The following is a 17,982-nucleotide window of genomic DNA, read 5'->3' as shown; positions in this document are numbered from 1 at the left end:
TAATTATGACATTGTTTCTGAGCCATTGTGAGATAATTAACATAACAATATGTTATGTTAATATATATGCATTGGTGCGGTGCAGCCATACAGCATTCTGACACTGCAATTACCACCAACAACCAGAGGGGGTGCTTGCTAGTGCTATTGCAATAACATGTAAGAAAATCCAAATGGAAAACCTCACAGTTAATTTCATTAACTGGGCCGTGTATTACCCAGTGAACCATCTCACCATCTACCAAAGTTCTCGCTTCTGCTTTCGCTCAGCTGCGACTTTCTGCTTAATCTCAGCGCTTAATTGTGACGTCGTAGCAGTGATTTGGATGGTAAGTCCAACTGGCTGGAGTTTCAGACGTGATCCTAATGGAAAATTCCTTAAAACCAGCCTGCGTCTGGGCTTGGGGGATTAAGTCTGGGGAACGCTGTTGTAAACAAGTGTTGTAACTGTTCACCTTCAGCTTAAGAAACCCCCATAACTGGAATATGAGCTGTAGGTTTCAATATTTGTGAGATGGTTAGAGAAACTTGGCTGTTTCGTGGCCCAGATGATCTTCTTCAGGCCTGTCCCCCTACATGGATCACGCATCTACTCAATTTCCTGTTTCTGCCCCCCCCCCCCCCACATACCCGCACCCTCACCCCCACAAACATGCACTTCAATTCCCAGCCATCAAGGTAGAGTGAATCTTCAGGGTCACTGAACAATTATCTGGAAATGCCACTTCTGCCAAAGGAATACTCATTAGCGCATTGAGCTAATTAACAGGAACTGGACCACACCAGACCTCGTGTCCCATTAACAGCGTCCAGGGCGGGTGACTGTGGACCATGCTGCATTATTTGTGGAGAAGCTTTGGTGCATAAGAAGAACAGCCACCTATTGTATGTGAAAACGGCAGATTCCCCATCATTTCTCCTAGTAGAGCCTGGATTCACGAACTAGAGCTATTTTCCTGCAGCCAACGAGCTGTAAATGAAAATAAAACTGAAGAGCAGAAGCGTACATTTGTCTTCATCTGCTCACATCTGTCCTGGACAGTCACTGAATAGGCCCCGTTTTTCACTCTTATTGTGTAGGGATTTATGTTGCGAGGAACGTCCAAATACCTCAGGCCCCACGGTCGTGAAGACAGGCCTGCTTGCATGTGTTATTCTCAATGACTCCAAAGCAGAACCAGGTGTCGTGTCAGTGTATGAAGTAAAGCTAATTAAAACAAGCTGTCTGCCTGTTTCTTACGGCTAATCCCGTATGCCTTCTTAGCTTGTAATATTTTTCTTTCACTAAATCAGTAGCCCGTTAATATCCTGCTAATCGTTGCTCTAGACAATCCATTCATTGTGACTTCTTTGTGTTCCTGTGGATCATTTTCTAAGGAAAATATTTGAAGATTAAAACACAGTTAGCTATCAATCTTCTGAGTCACCAGGATAATAGCACCGAAAATGGTTGTAGAGTGAACTGAATTGTACAGGGGAATTTTAGCCAAAATAATGATAATCATTTAATTCTGGTTACTTCCAGGCTGCGTCGTCTGAATATAAAGCAAACTGCCAACATATAGCTAGAAATCCGGACCCCCTAGCAGTAGCTCACCTTGGGTGAAACACAACCTCTACTGGCATGTTTTGGCTCCTAATTCATTCCACTCCATTTACGGGGCCCCTGTATGCAATGAACAGAAACACTTTGGTTTATATGGTGTCAGGGTCAGCTCCTGTTATTCCACTCTGTGTACCTTCCCCGTTTGGCCAGCAGGTGTTGCTGGTCGTCCCGTCCCTCCTGTTGTTAGTCTTTGTGTTTTCTCCTGCTCTTTGATGGCCACATGGCTCAACTCGTTGAACATACACCTGCCTCTAAACCCCTCTGTTCTTGTGTTTTGTTACTATAGGGTTTCTTTTGTATCAGTTTAGTCCTGTGATTTTCTTTTCAGTTTTGGTTTCTTGCTTTTGAGCCTTAGTTGTGTTTTATTGATTTTTGTTATTCCCAGTGTTACATTCTGTTTCCCCTCTTTCTTGATTAGTTCTTAGTTTCACCTTTGGCCTGTTTTCCAAACCCTTGTTGATTGATCTCACCTGCCCTTTGTTAGTCTTATTACCCCTCTGTATTTAAGTCCCTGCCTCTGTTTAGTTCGCAAGTGGTTTGTTGATTGCTGGATGTCAGTAAAGTCTGAATGCTACTAGAAGATCTGCCTGTATCATGCTACGACTTCACACCAAACCCGCTCGAGTCCTTAACACGTGGAACAGTTTCACACTCTGCAATTTCTATGATGTAAATGTCAACTCGTGATGCATGTGATCTTCGTTGTCATTTTTGTACTTATATGCTTAACATTTCAGAACGACACCCCGATAGGTGATCTTTATGGCGATAGACGGAGCTGTCGTTCCTCCAGTCATCAGCTTGTCATGTACTCTTGGTGTTGAAATGGCTGAAGCAGTCTTCTGAGAATCACACAATCCTGCTGGCCATAAGCTCCACCCCCACACAAATCCATATTTATTACTTTTGCAAACAAAATATGTAATGTTCAGTGTTACAATTTAATAAAGCAGGCATGCTTAATTATCAGATTTCAGTTTAATTTCCCTTCCATTGTATATTTTGTGCAGTTTTTAATATACAGGAAAATTTTTCTCGCGAAAAACACTGAATTGCAACTCATTAATGATTACTGGAGTTATTTTAAGTCGGATATTTAATACGACTCAGGGACAGCAAGGTAATTTACGGTGGTACAAGCCCTTCCGCTCTATAAGCACGCACAGGAACTGTCATTTATATCACGCAATCCTGTTCTTTCTTATTTTTAGTTTGTTTTGGGTACATTTTTAATAGAATAGTGTTACTACTTATCACAGGCAGTGCCCGGGCAGTCATCCGTTCCCTAAGTCTGTCTTTAAATCAAGTTTGTAGGTAAGTTGGAAAAATAATAATACAGTACATAGTAATAATTATACCGTATAAATAACCAGAACTACATTCGGAAGTGTAATATATGCATCTCAAATCGACTAACCGCTTAAACCGTGTAATGTTTTCAGGAGCGTCACGAAGCAGCGTGCGCCTTTGTTATTACGATCCATTGTACTTAAAATTAATTTTTAACATAATAGGCTTCGTGGTAGTCCGTTCGTGAACGTAAATCTTTTTATACTCACATTTTATAATTGTGCCGGTTAATATAATTCCGGACAAAAGAGCTTTTGAAGTACTCATAATAAACTGCGTTAGAATACTTGGGAAAATGATATACCCAGCGGACCTGGCTGAAATAGGCTCTCTATCAGCTGCCTTACTCTGTCCTTTTTCTGTCCTTTCCAGAAGTGACTGGGTGACATCGTACCGAGTGCTGGTCAGCAATGACAGCCACACGTGGGTCACCCTGAAGAACGGATCCCAGGACTTGGTGAGCTTGACAGTTTCTGCCACGCAGCAGAAGCGCTGCGTCTGAAACGGGGCTGTCGGGTCCGATTGGCATAAGGGAGCTCAGCTCTGACCCAACACAGCATCACTGATCATGTTCCACAGAAGAAGAAAAAGTACAGGCATATTTTCACCAGATATAAGGCCATACATGAGGTAGACAGTGCTGAAATCCAGCACAACTAAAACTTTAAATAACGGTGATGTATTTGAATATACCGTCTATGAAATGCAGCATCTGAGCAGTGTTGCGTAAGAATGAGGCCTACAGTGAAATAATGCGCCAAGAATCAGAGGAAACTGGCCTGAGTTCTGAAATTTCAGTACATTTTAAAGTACTCAATATGACCTAATGAGACCGACCAAGTGAGAAACTCAATATCATTGTATGTGAAATATACATTCATTTAACATGAAGTAAGTTTGCGTTGCTTTTTGAAAAGAAGTTGAAAAGATTTCGATATTACTTTTTGTTTCTGGCCAGGTTTTATGTAATTGATTCCTTAGCGGCTCTCTTTTAAGGCATGCGCTGCAGAGACGTCGGATATGCTGTATTTATGCCGCAGCGCTGCGTCCAATTATATTTCGTAACGGTTTGTTGTCTTTTAATTAGAGATTCTTTGGTCATGCACCAGTACCCTTGTTTCGTGGAAATCACACACATTTGTTTAATTTTGAGTATTGATTCTCCCCAGACGGACAAGCTTCTTCCAGACTTCCTAGCGCCAAAGCAGCAGACTGGCCAACTTCTATTTTCTTTTAGTGCACTGCCAGATTTAATAAGCAAATTATTATCGAATTAGGTTTTTTTCCCTTGCAAACAAAATACAAAAAAAAAAAAACAATAATAATGAAATACAAACAGTTTAAATTTTTCTGTTCTTCGTCTTTGACGGCCTTTGGCACTGATGGCGGAGATGCCCTGCAGATTTTCACAGGGAACAGGGAGAAGGAGATCCCGGTGCTGTGCGAGTTCCCGGCGCCGGTGATGGCGCGCTATATACGCGTGAACCCGCGATCGTGGTTCAGTGGCGGCAGCGTCTGCATGCGGGTGGAGATCCTGGGGTGTCCCATGCCAGGTGAGGGCTGGGGTGCCAAAATAATCGGCTATATCTGTATAATCGCTGCTGCCGCTCAGTCCACAGTTTGCAGAATAGTGCAAGATGTTAATGATTTTCTCTTGACAACCCAGTATCTCTCTTCCAATTCTTTGCAGACCCCAATAATTATTATCGCAGGAGAAATGAAATAACAACCACAGATAATCTGGACTTCAAACATCACAGTTACAAAGAGATGCGGCAGGTAGGTTAGACGGGCGCCTCTAAAATCAACATATGATTCAGGGTTGCCAGCTTTGGTCAGCTGGCTGGAGTTATATTTCCAGTTCGAGACAAGTCTGCACACATACTTACATGTATGTAACAGTTTTATTACCTTGAAAATAGTCTGTATGGTTTGCAAACAACCCCAACGTTTTAAATATATCAAATTTTAGGTTTATAATGGAATAACATAGATTTGCTATAAGATTTCTTGCGTGAGCACGAGAGTCTGAATGCGTGATTGTCACGCCGGATGCCTGAGAGCTGGCAACCCTGTGATTTCATGTATCAGTCCTGGGAACTTTTATTTTCTGTATGTCACCAGTTTCTAGTGTTCGTGTCATTTAGGAATTTTCCTTCAGCAGTGGCAGTTAAATCATTGTCTTCTGGCACTACTTGGGTTCCCATTTAGACATACTGACTCCTGAATATACGATTCGTCCCGCCATTCAGTTATATGGAAACAGTCCAGGACAACAGCATCTGGTGTGATCCAGAGAAGCCGTTTATGTTGCTATTCTATCATTTTAACGTGTTTTGCTTCCTTTCACAGCTACTCGGATTGGCTTCTCCGCGTTTCACTTTGCCGCGTTGTGTTGCTCATTTTAAGAGCCAGTTTTTTTTTTTTGAGAAATAGCTTCAGTCACACGTTCAGAAATAAGACGGAACGCCAAGACTTACTGAGAATGTTTTTCAGTCGGTGACACACAGTTCACACAAAACTAGAAAAATTATATGGGGATCAGTTCAGGCTACTCGCACTTAACATTATGTTCAAAAGCGTGCTCGTATTTTTATATCCAAAGCTATAAAACGAATCATTTCAGGTCAGCCTTTTCCGGATCATTTTTTTATCCATCCGGTTTTGGAGAGAGTGCTGAAACTCGCTTCCTGACCCGCTGGCCGGTATTTTTCTCCTTTTTTCAGCATGCTTGAGGTTTACCGTGGCGTAAAAGCATGGTAATTTCAGGAAAATTCTACAGTCACAGGGAGGTACAGTTTTAGGCTTCACTTCCCCCTGCATCAATTCACTATGAATACCCCATACGTCACATGTAGGCTAAGCCCCAGACAAATATAAAATTAAATGTTTGCCTTTCAAAACAGACCATGCAGCTGAAAATGTGGGTGGGAAAAAGGACTCGAATATGGGCTCTGAACAAACCACTACGCCGGGGTCTTGATTTTTTTTGGAGCGCCTCCGACCCAGCTTTACTAAGTAATGGTCTGCTGGTCTCATTTCACGACGGTGGGGCTGCTCTTCGTCTGGCGGATCATGATCCGTGAAGCCGCCATCGCAGACGGAGCCTGTGGCTGATTAAAACGGCGCTGTGGTAGAGCTGAATTTCGGGCCAAGTCCCGCTGTCCCCGTTCAGCTTCCCCGACGTGCCTGCGTCCGGCTCGCAGCTTTTCCGCTTGCGGTCAGCTGATTTGTCACGTGCCCCGATCCCTGCGATTGAACCGTTGTACTTTACTTGATCTTTAATTTCTTAAATAACAGCCACTGGAGTCGTCGGTATGTGGGTGTTCAACATTGAAAGCTGCGTGCGATAGTTTTCTTTGGATAAACGTGTGAGTCGAGGAAATACATAAAATATATCTCAGTAGCTCTTTGTCATGCTTGTCCTGCTTGACTTTCAACACAAAAAACAGCACTAATCCAAAGCCATTTCTCAGATAAGATATACGAATGTGTATTTCTTTTTTTGTCTATAATGCTGTCCTCTCTAGCGTGCAAACTAGACTAGCTGCATGGTGTGATACTGTTTTACCTTGAATAGACTTGCCGTGTTTATGCAGTGAATGCTCTTCTGGAAGAGAAAAGAGTGCCCCTGCATTCCCCAGAATCTGTCGGGGACGTTATGATAGTCATTGGTCTTTTCCACTGACCCTTAGAACACTTAAAACAGTGATGACAGAAGCCTACTTTTCTGGGGGAAATTCCAGGCCCCGAATGACATTCACTCCTGAATCGTCAGCACGAATTTGGCTGAACATTACCCAGCACTGTGCAGAATTTGTCTATTTTCGCTGAGCGTCGGCCTTAATATGTTCCAGGTATTGGCACACAGTGGCTGAGTCTCTCCCCGTATCACGGTTTCTTGAAGGCAAACGGACGTCTGAGCTGTAATTTATGCCGTTTGATTATGTTCCCAAAAGGAATGCATTAAGTAACTCTCCCTCCATTCAGCAGCAGTCAGTGGTTTGTCTAGCAGTTTAGTGCCATTTTGAAATGGAACAGGGAGTACAGTTTGTTGCCTGTGTTTTTTTGATTGTCTGTAGTGTGTTTGGTTGCTTTTAAGAGAAGGATAGTATGTTGTGCTTCATGTTCTTGCTGCCCTACAATTGCTTTTGATAGCTTTCCTCTAAAATGTCATCTTCCGTCCCCTCTTCTATTCAGTCTTCTGTCACCTCTCCTGTCTAGTCTTCCATCCCCTCTTCCATTCGGTCTTCTGTCCAATCTTCCATCCAGGTTTCCCAAAGACAAGATCATAATTATGACTATGTCTAGATCAGTGGTTCTCAAACTAGGTCCTCGGGCCCCACTGCCCTGCTTGTTTTCCAGCTATCCCTGCCCTGCACACTGCTGATTACTTGGATCAGGTGTGTTCAGTCAATCAGAAGCTGAAAGACAGCTGGGACTTGTGTGTAGGGCAGGGATAGCAGGGAAATAAGCGGGAGCGGTGGGGCCCGAGGGCCGAGTTTGAGAACCACTGATCTAGATTGTGGGAAAACTCTCTCAGAACTACTGTGTCTAATGTGAACTAATGCCCTGTTCAACCAGACATCAAATGACAGAAATGCTTTGTCCAGTACCTGTCCTTCCTCTCAGTCTCTTTGCGATGCATCGTTATTGCAGTGTGGTTTCCCAATTTATATAAAATGATTCCGGGTAGCTGTAAGCTGGAGCTAAGAATGCCGTTTCATTTATTTTGTTATCCATTGTCCCAGTGAAATAGTTACGTTTTCATCCACTACAGCTGATGAAGATCGTCAATGAAATGTGCCCAAACATCACAAGGATCTACAACATTGGCAAGAGCTTCAATGGCCTTAAACTTTACGCCATCGAGATATCTGACAACCCAGGGGAGCACGAGCTGGGTGAGGAATAAACGATATCAAGGAGTGTCCATTTAGCCACAAGTTCACATTCGTTTTTGTCGATATGCGACAGGGCCGACCCATTTGCAGTGCTGTTTACGTCTCTACCGGGGCTCCCGAGTGTTGTTCCGAACTGATCGGACTATCTTTCGGTCAGGTGAGCCGGAATTCCGCTACACTGCCGGTTCCCATGGCAACGAGGTGCTGGGTCGGGAGCTGCTGCTGCTACTGATGCAGTTCATGTGCCAGGAGTACCTGGCTGGAAACCCACGCATACGCCACCTAGTGGAGGAGACGCGCATCCACCTGCTCCCCTCCGTCAACCCCGACGGCTACGAGAAGGCCTTCGAAGTGGTGGGTCTGGGATGCTCCGAGGCGGGTTAGGAAGGAGGTCTGGCTAAAGTCGACAACATCGGGTGGCGCAGTGGATTGGCAGATCCAGTGCCTATCCAGTGGAATAAAAGCGTAGCCCGTGCGGGAGGCAGCTACCTGCAGACGCAGCACCCTGCTGACGCGATCAGGATGAATCAGCGCCACGCTGCTCCGTTTGTTCCGGACCTCCCAGGGTTTCTGTCCCCGTGGAAACAACATCGCGCCGCACGGGCAAACGGACGCAACGCTCAGCTTAATCACCGGGCGCTCAGGGGGCTCCTTGTTTTCACTTTTATTCACTTTGCTTGGTGTCTTGTCTTCTTTTCCCCTTCATATTCAAACCAAAGTGTGTTTAGTATTACTTTTGGTTTAATTACAGAAGTCGTTTTCGGTTCGTAAAAGGCCGTAATTACCGCCATCCCACATCGGCCGTCCCTCGCCTTCTGCCTTGTGCTTCCTGGGGCAGGTTCCAAACGGGAAGAGCATTACTGAAAAGAGCTAGTAAAGTGACACTTTGATGAAATACTCACCGCACCGCCTGCATTTATGATGAACTATTTGGGAAACACGGTCATTTATCTGCAGGTAATCATGACTGCGTGCAACACGAGTGCCTTTGGTGTGTAGGCAGAGCAGGGAGGATGTGCGTGTAGTTTGGAAATGCGAGTTTGTGGATGGAGGTCGCTGCCACGCAACAGGGCTGATAAGCTAGATTGAGGAGGTGAAGTCAAGTCGTTCTTATCTGACTTTGCTGGTCTTAGACAGAAGGAGCTGTGAATTATGATAGGGATTTGATGAGAATACAGTGGAAAATCCCAGCTGAGAGTTTGCTTTTTAGTTATAGAGTGCCGTCATCTTGCGTTATATTGTGTCTGTATTGCAGTGACATATATGCTGCTTTTCCACTGGCATACAGGATCCGACCCAAGCCCTACTGCCAAGAGAGACTAGTTCCAGCACGGTTCCAGCTCGCTTCGGTTTTCCACTGCAGGAGGGTCGGCTCGGTAAAGGCGCCGGGTTTAGGGAGCGACAGTGACGTGAAACCGAAGCGACGCTAATTTACTGTTCACACGGTGTTCATCATGATTTTCTATGCGCTAATTTCCACTAGCGCGTCTGTGAGAGTTGCTGTGTTATGCTAGCATCAAACGCTAGTGGAATTAGCATTCGCTTGCGTCAATTTGCATTATGAATGTATTCCGTTTAGCTGTTCTGTAGTACTTTCGTAGAAGTAGAAGGCTGAAAAATTTCAACACGCGAGTCATCAGGAATGCTTCAAAATATTGCGACGTGTGACAACAATAAATAATATATAGAACATGGCGTTTTTTTTCCCTTGAGAAAAATGCATGCATATTAAAGCAGATCACTGGGTCTGTCTGGTCTCCGTGCATTTTCGACCACACATACAAAGTGGCAGGGAGCAGGTCAGGAACTGCAAGGAATCAGCTCAACCCTCCACTGTCATCCTTGTGAAAGATGCTGTACAGCCTCACGTACTAAATTGACTTTTGTTGATAATAAGCTCTTCTATCAATCAGTCATCTAAAACTGCCTACCCAGTACAGGGTTTTGGGGGGTCTGATCAGTTAAGTTCTTTCTTAAAATGTGCTTAATTAAATCCCCTTTTGAACCTTCACCTACATGTTTGCCGTTAACCCTTCCCTGTCCATGGGCTGCCATGCTTCCCTGTTGATCAGGGCTCGGAACTGGGTGGCTGGTCTCTGGGCCGTTGGAGTCAGGATGGCCTGGACATCCATCACAACTTTCCGGACCTGAACTCCATCCTCTGGGAGGCCGAAGTGAGGAAGCTGCCCTTGCGGAAAGTCCTCAACCATCACATCCCCATCCCAGACTGGTACCTGGCAAAGAATGCCACGGTAAGTGTGGGGATGAGAAGGGATTTGGTGGGACATCACATGGTCACATGACCTGTGTCACGTTTTTCATGTGTATAACTAGTATTATACATGCAACCCCTTTCGCAAATCCAGTATCGTTATATTCCTACATATTGTTTGAAAAATAAAATCATAAAATACAGATTAAAATTCAAGAAAAAGAAAAACCGTCCAAAAACTTTTGAAATATAAAGTATCCCAAGAATTGGTTATTCAGAAATTCTCTGTAAAGATCGTAGTGTGGCTTAGATACTTGAGAAAGCTTTTATTTGTAGGTTGCATGCGGGATTCAGCTCAAGCCTGTTTGCATCGTGAAATAAACTCACTTGAAAAGGTTGCCCCAGATCTGCTCCAAGGGGCCGTGTGGGATGCTTTGAGTCGTAATGACAGCGACCGATCAGACGGAAACGACCAAACACCCACTCGGAAATGGGGACTGAAATAGAGCGTAAAGCCGACTAAAAGCCTCGAGGAAACACCGGTCCACCCTCGCATTTTGGGGGGGTTTGAATTCCACCTACACCAAGCCACAGAGACGCCCGTTATTCCGAGGACCGGACACACGTTGTAGCTGCGTAACGATCGCTCCGCCGCCCCCCCCCCGTCCCCCACTCCGGGCGTTTTCGATTATCAGGTTGCCGTGGAGACGCGGGCGCTGATCGCCTGGATGGAGAAGATCCCCTTCGTGCTCGGGGGCAACCTGCAGGGCGGCGAGCTGGTGGTGACCTACCCCTACGACCGGACACGCTTCCGCAGCAAGACGCGGGAGGCCACGCCCACCCCGGACGACCTCGTTTTCCGCTGGCTGGCCTTCTCGTACGCCTCCACGCATCGCCTGATGACGGACGCCAGCCGGCGAGTTTGTCACACGGTGGATTTCGCAAAGGAGGACGGGACCGTCAACGGGGCCTTCTGGCACACGGCTGCAGGGAGTCTGTATATATTCCTCTATAATAACTTATTGTAATTCTATAATACTCTAATATAATACTGTAATAACAATACTGTACTATAATACTAATACTGTAATACTATAACTTGCTGTAATATCAGCGTTTCTCAACTCGGTTTTTTGGGATCCCCAGACAGCTCATGTTTTTGCTCCCTCCCAGCTCACAACCTGCCTGTACCAGGAATTTGGTGTTTTTGATTGGCTGGTAACCCGGGTTCGAGTCTCCGCCTGGGTCACATGTGTGCGGAGTTTGCATGTTCTCCCCGTGTCGTCGTGGGGTTTCCTCCGGGTACTCCGGTTTCCCCCCACAGTCCAAAAACATGCTGAGGCTAATTGGAGTTGCTGAATTGCCCGTAGGTGTGAATGGTGTGTGAGTGTGCCCTGCGATGGGCTGGCCCCCCATCCTGGGTTGTTCCCTGCCTCGTGCCCATTGATTCCGGGATAGGCTCCGGACCCCCCGCGACCCAATAGGATAAGCGGTTTGGAAGATGGATGGATGGATGGATGGATTGGCTGGTAGCTGGGAAGGAGCGAAAATGTGGACTGTCTGGAATGAAGCCTAGAAAATAATAGCTATCATGTTTATTGTTCCTTAAGCTTTTCTTCAAACCACATGTATTTTGCAGTTGTAGTTACATGGTTACGTAGAAATACTTTTGCCAAGGAAAATCAGGTGTGGTACCTAAATCAGTGACAGTACAATAGCACAGGTCGTCTCTGCATTTTTCAGTTCAAACTTCTAAGCCCGTGGAAGTTTTTAACTCACTTGTGGCAGCTCCATTTCTACCCCCTCCAGGGCCGTTTTTTGGCATTTTTTATGGCGAAGGGCAAAAAGCAGCCATAACTTATATGGGGGGGGGAGGCAATTTTATCATTAGCCAATAATATGTTTTGAATCGGTGAGTGACGGGAGGGGGCACTCAGGAGGCCAATCAGCTTTCAGCTTGGGCCAGCCCCTGTATCATCCCATTTTCAAATACTTGAGTTCTTACTCTGTATCCAGAACACATAATAAACTCTGTTTGAGATTTGTCCTTTTTCCAAAGTAGGGGGGGAATAGTGTGGAATTAGGTGGGGAGGGATCCTTGCTGCTTATTTCCGAGGCATGCCTTTCTTTCAGAGCTGAACACGGAAGGGCAGAACGAGGGCCGTAAAACCTCTGCTCAAAGAGCTAATTAAGCCACCGGCTGGGAGGTAACTCTTTGTGTTTCTGACAGGTATGAATGATTTCAGCTACTTGCACACCAACTGCTTCGAGATGTCCATGTTCGTGGGCTGCGACAAATTCCCCCACCAGAGCGAGCTCCCCGACGAGTGGGAGAACAACCGCGAATCCTTGCTCGTCTTCATGGAGCAGGTAGGGGGCGCTCTCTCGACAGGGGAACAGGGCGGCGTGTGTGGCCGCCTGTCCCCTTTCACAGGCATTGATCGGAAGGTTGTCAGTTCCAATCCCATTGTCAGCAGAGCGATTTCACTGTTGGACCCGTGAGTAAGATCCTTAGTCCTCAGTCGCTCCATGGGTTCTCAAAAATATACATCACTTTGCATAAAAGCATGAAATGGCATCTAATAGTAAATAAAGCCTCTATTAATAGATAAATGTAATTCCTCCTGAACCCTATTTGACCTGAAAAACAAGTGTTGCAAACATACAGTGAAATTAAGAATAAAAAAAAGTACTTTCCGCATTCAGTCATAGACATATCTATTTGCGCACACCCACAGAACTGCACACACAGACAAACCCAAAAACAGCCCCTCCCCCGCGTGCCCCTGCCGATCCACACGCCCGCCCACATGCCCCCGACCCCCGCCGAATCCTCGCTTGATGAAAGCATTAAGCGAATGTGACGGGTTGATGTTCCTCCGCATGAATTACCTCGCTCTTTTATTCAAGTCGCACTCATGAAATGCACAACATTCCCAGGCTGGAGATGTCCTAGTGCTACCTGATAGACGTGAGAGGTAAACCAGCTCAGCACCAAGTAAACAAAACATTTAAAGGAAATGTTTTTGGTGAGAGAAACACCGGTGCAGGGAGTTTAATTTCAGACGTGGGAGAGATTATAGAAGAACGTGATTTAGGCTCATTTTGACACCACTATAAGAAAGCAATTGTATATGCTTGTTTGGGAACATTTCAGTTATTATTATTAAAGTCTCGCTCTTATAATGACAGCATGATTGACAAGTTTTAAATGTTTATAAATAACGTAGAGACAGGCTGTTTAAGGTTCTCTAGGCTCCAGGTTTGCGGGTTTAAATCCGGACCTAGAGTTTCCATGTTCTGTCCGTGATTTCGCCACATTCTTGTGGGAAGCCCCGGTCCCCTTCAAAGGGATCCTCTGATTCGCTGGTCTAGTAGCATAATTTGTATATTGTACTGTATGGTTAGGAACCTGTGATTGGCTGGTGTCATGTTTAAGGTACAACCTGTCTATGCTGTGATAGACTCTGGCTTGTCGCAGCCCTAACATGATATATATAGTTTGCTGAAACAGCTGTAAGGCCACTATGGATGTTGAGCACTGGAACACCATGCTGAGCTAGTTTACATTTTACACTGCGATTACAGACAGGGATACTCCTGAACGAATATGTCTATGTGAAATCCTCGCTTCCATCTCTGTTCAAATGTAATTAGTCTGTCTGCCAACAAGATGTGAAAATATAAATATAATTCAGCAGTTTAATCGGCTCTGGAAGTCAATAGGACCACATGGAATAATGTTTATTTAAGCCCGTGCTTCTCGTGCACAAAGAAAATGTTATCGCACAGTTATTTTCTTAGTCGGGGGTCCTAATTAGACTTGTCACGTCAACAATAATAGACTAAATGAAATGATTTATTTAAAATGACACTGGAGGCAGAGGGTACCGTAAATAGTTACTGTAGTTTCTCTGATTGAGCTTGTGGATTTGTCGAAGCTAATCAGGCGTCTTAATATCAAAGCACAAAACGGCACAAATCACACTCACTCTTGGATCGTGTGGCGCGTAGATTTTTGTATGTCGGTCGTCTCCTGTGCTCCTTGTCTGACCTTCCGGCACATTCCATTGTAAACGATGACGCTAGGCACAGGTGACACGGTGGGCTTCCAGAGCATGATTCACTGTGGGGGGGGTCAGGGTTTTTCTCTTGGGAGGGGGACAGTGAAAGAGACGTCGGGTGGGGGCTTGAGCACGGGAGACAGGGGGAGTGACGTTTCGCATCATCTGAGAGCAGAATGTTAGCCTTGTGCCACTGGAATGGCCGACAGTCCCTCATTCCCAGTGGCTTATAGGACTCACAGTGGTTTCCTTTGATATCCAGTATGCGAAATGGATTTTTTTCCAGGCGTCTCGATCTAACACCTTATACAGCTTTTCCCTCCTGTGGATTCTAGGGGTCATTAGTGACACCCAGCCCATGTAGCTAAAAAACTGGAGGGGGGGGGGTGGCAATTGTTAACGATTATAACAATAAAAATGAATCGCATCACATTGTTAAGGTACTTCTTTGTCAGAGATGTACATGCATCATACACCTGTATTGTACTTATTTCACTAGTTATTTCTTCAGTTACAGGTTTAATGTCTTATTGTTAAGTATAGGAACCACAAATTCACAGTTTAAGACATAAATTGTTCAGCTCTTTGGGGTTTCTGAGCCGTAAATCCCCCCCCACACACACACACACCACATTCCCACCCCCGGTGGAGCGCTGTCAGTACTGCAGGCTGTCAGAGACTCAGTGGGGTGAAATAAAGTGTAGAATCTCTTCCTAAGAATCTTTAATTTGCATTTCAGATGTGCACATGTGCGGCAAGACAGAATCCGACTCACTGTCTGCCTTAATTCTGATGAGTCATAACGACGTTGGTTTTTAGTACATGCAGGTGTGCGGATCAACAAGGATAAAATGCTTGTTTTAAATAAATGTGCTGCATCTGCCTGTGGGCTGTCTGGCTTGTCTGCCAGTCAGCGAAATGTAACGTGTGTTGAGCGGTAACCAGCAGGCCGCAAGTGTATTTGAGATGAGAGCAGACAGAGAGTCTGGCTTTTGCGTTTCCCGTTGGAGAAGAAATCTTTGAGCCTCGAATGCTTGTATAATTATTATTAAATAAACAGAATAAAAATACCCCCAAGGATTTACATGCTGAGAACTGAAAATAAAAGGAGAATGTGTACTTGGACTTGGAAATTAACATGGAAAATGAACAAAAAATGGAGAGGAACAGGAGAGGTGTTGATGCTTTGATTTGGAGTGGCTGTTTATTCCATTGGCCTTTTAGGGCTTTTGGCCTTTTGAACAAGACCTCGTTTTCATTAAAAATCCTTTTGGGATGTGAGGAGTTCAGCAGGGGAGGGATGAAACATTGAGGTGGACAGCAGCCTGGTTTCACGCCGAGGGACTTGAAATGTGGCTTAGCTGTGAAAACGTTCAGCCGCTCGCCGCGCGACGCGGAATGCAGTGCCGCGGAATGCAGTGCCACGGAACACAGAAAGGTCCGGGGGCGTGGGGAGCCATCCGGGCGACTTCACGGAAGCTCCTTGTGTTATTTGGTTTCATCGCATGTGGTTTCGAATTGCCCTCCCTGCACGTTCGGCGTGGAAAAACAACAACCTCACGCTGACCAAAATCAGGAGACCAGCTGACGGGGTCACAGCCGAGTAAAAAGACATCAGGGACTGATGGGGTTGGTGTTTGTCAGCTTTTAAATAACACCTCATTCAAAGTGTATTATTATTATTTATTAGCATTATTAATATTCCATCTTCTAGCCACTTACGCAGTCCAGGGTCTGTCCCAGGCAGCATGGAGCACAAGGCAGCAGGGCACTACGGACTGCATGCCAGTCCACCTCGGGGCACGATGCCAATCCACCCTGGTGCATGTACACACATGCCCACATGCTATAGGCAACTTGAAGGCACCAGTTAGCCAGGCTGCATAGCTTTAGATTGCAGGAGGGAATCAAAAAAAGGAACCAACACAACACAGGAGAATCGTAGAGGTGCAAGCCGACGGAGGTACCTGCTGAGTCCTGTTTGCACCACCAGTCATTATAATTTATGGTCTTAAAAGTAGTGACGTGATTGGCAAGTGGGGAGCTATAGCGTAATCATTACTCTTAAAGAACAAACTGCTGTTGTGTGCTGCTAATCACACGAGAGTGATTTCAGGTTGCGTTCCTAGTGAGCCAAGACTGAGTCATGTGCTTAAACCGCAGAGCCGTCTCCATGTGAATGAGTCAGCCGACGATTGATGAGGTGCAGGGAGGATCGAGCTACGGTAGCCCAGCCGAGGCAGTGATGCAGCCCATTGGCGTTAAACGGTACCTCTCTTGTCCAGGTGCATCGTGGGATTAAAGGCGTGGTGAGGGACACGCAAGGCCGGGGCGTCGCCAACGCCGTCGTCTCCGTGGAGGGAATCAACCACGACGTCCGCACAGGTCAGCCACAGACACGGTCGCACAGGTCAGGCACAGACACGACCTTACAGGTCAGCCACAGACACGGCCGCACAGATACACTGTAGATGCATCATAGCTCCTTCAGAGGTAGAAAGTTCAGGTTCAGAAAGTACAAATCCAGACTAAGATTTTGTTTCAATCAACCAATCTAATATAAAGAGTCACATTCACAGGGTACTCAACTGGGTGGTTGGAACAAAATCTTGGTCTGGATTTGTACTTGGTGCTCCTGAACTTTCCACCTCCGTGCTCTTTCCTGTGGCCTTCGTTTGTCATCAGAGTATTCACAGATAAATATTTAGCCAGTATAAAATTGTTTATTCGCTTCCCGCTAGCAATAAGCTACAATAACATAATGATAATGATGTAAATGCCTAGATCCTTCCTCATATTATTATCCCAAAAATACAATACTAGTGTTTATATGCCATGGATATCCAGTCACACAAGGCTCTGTTTATTCAGGTAACGCCTCATTAAAGCTGATTTCACCTTCCCAGTTGTAATCTGAAGTGAGGTTTTCACACTTTAACATCACTGTTTACTGGAGTGAGTAAATGTTTGAGTACGAGAACAAGGAGGACACAGAAATCAGGGGTGTGACTCACAAACGGGCCAAGCTCTGTGCAGCGCAATAAAAGGGCTCGCAAAACTGACGGTGGCAACGAGGCGCGATGTCGACCGCTGGAATGCCCTGCATGCACGCAACATGAGCGCGTGACGCACCCACACGCCGAGGAGACACGTGGGCACCGAAATGCGAATCTCTGCAAGCCGTGGATGCGGCTTCCAGCTCCAGATTTAACGAGGGGTCGCTGTCCTCTCACAGATTCGGGACGCGCGGCCAATTCGCACCTAATTTGGAATCACTATTATTAGCTCCTCGGCGACGAGTTTCTCGCAAACTGAGGCCAAGAACAAAGCGAAAAGCAGCAGCCATCATGCCAGCCGGGCCCACGTCAACGTGCCGGTTTGCGAAATTTCTCGGTTTGACTTATTTTGTACCGAGAACACAAAGTACCGGTTTAAAGCTAATGAACCACGCTCGGCTTGTGAAACGCAACTTTAAGACCAGAATTTCCCCGCTTGGCCTTGAGCTTTGATCCCATTACAACGCCGTGAAACAGGACATTGAGTTTCACAGAACTCCACTCGCCCATTGTACATTCTGGAGGGGCACAGGAAGCCTTTTTGCAAGTGTTTAAGAACCCAGAGGGATGACTATGTATTCATTGTAATCACAGGAACAGAAGTATTACCAATGTCAGGAACGGGAAGGAAAAAGGCAACTTGCAGTATGCAGAAATCCCACCGCTCAACCAGCTTTAATGGACAATTGAGTCAACAAACCCCAGATGGATGAGAGATATGTAATTTAAAGACTTGTCTTCATTATTACACTTGAAGGATTTGAAATTCGCGGAGGTTTCGTGGAATGAT

The 17,982-nt window shown here is 45.6% G+C and overlaps 1 protein-coding gene across 2 annotated transcripts in view; it reads left to right on the top strand.

The window, feature by feature from the left end:
• Window positions 1–17,982, top strand: part of cpxm2 (carboxypeptidase X (M14 family), member 2) — a 42,896-nt gene that overhangs the window by 19,412 nt on the left and 5,502 nt on the right. For both annotated transcript variants that reach the window (XM_048988027.1, XM_048988028.1), the window contains 9 exons: window positions 3,329–3,413; window positions 4,359–4,509; window positions 4,647–4,735; window positions 7,737–7,860; window positions 8,018–8,214; window positions 9,933–10,112; window positions 10,768–11,065; window positions 12,303–12,442; window positions 16,422–16,521. In XM_048988027.1, the coding sequence (XP_048843984.1) occupies window positions 3,329–3,413; window positions 4,359–4,509; window positions 4,647–4,735; window positions 7,737–7,860; window positions 8,018–8,214; window positions 9,933–10,112; window positions 10,768–11,065; window positions 12,303–12,442; window positions 16,422–16,521 (1,364 nt within the window). The remainder of the gene's footprint in view (window positions 1–3,328; window positions 3,414–4,358; window positions 4,510–4,646; window positions 4,736–7,736; window positions 7,861–8,017; window positions 8,215–9,932; window positions 10,113–10,767; window positions 11,066–12,302; window positions 12,443–16,421; window positions 16,522–17,982) is intronic.

This window comes from Brienomyrus brachyistius, chromosome 20, assembly GCF_023856365.1.
Source record: "Brienomyrus brachyistius isolate T26 chromosome 20, BBRACH_0.4, whole genome shotgun sequence".
Taxonomy (NCBI): Eukaryota; Metazoa; Chordata; class Actinopteri; order Osteoglossiformes; family Mormyridae; genus Brienomyrus; species Brienomyrus brachyistius.
The sequence above is the reverse complement of the archived record's forward strand: the minus strand, read 5'-3'. Positions and strand labels throughout refer to the sequence as shown.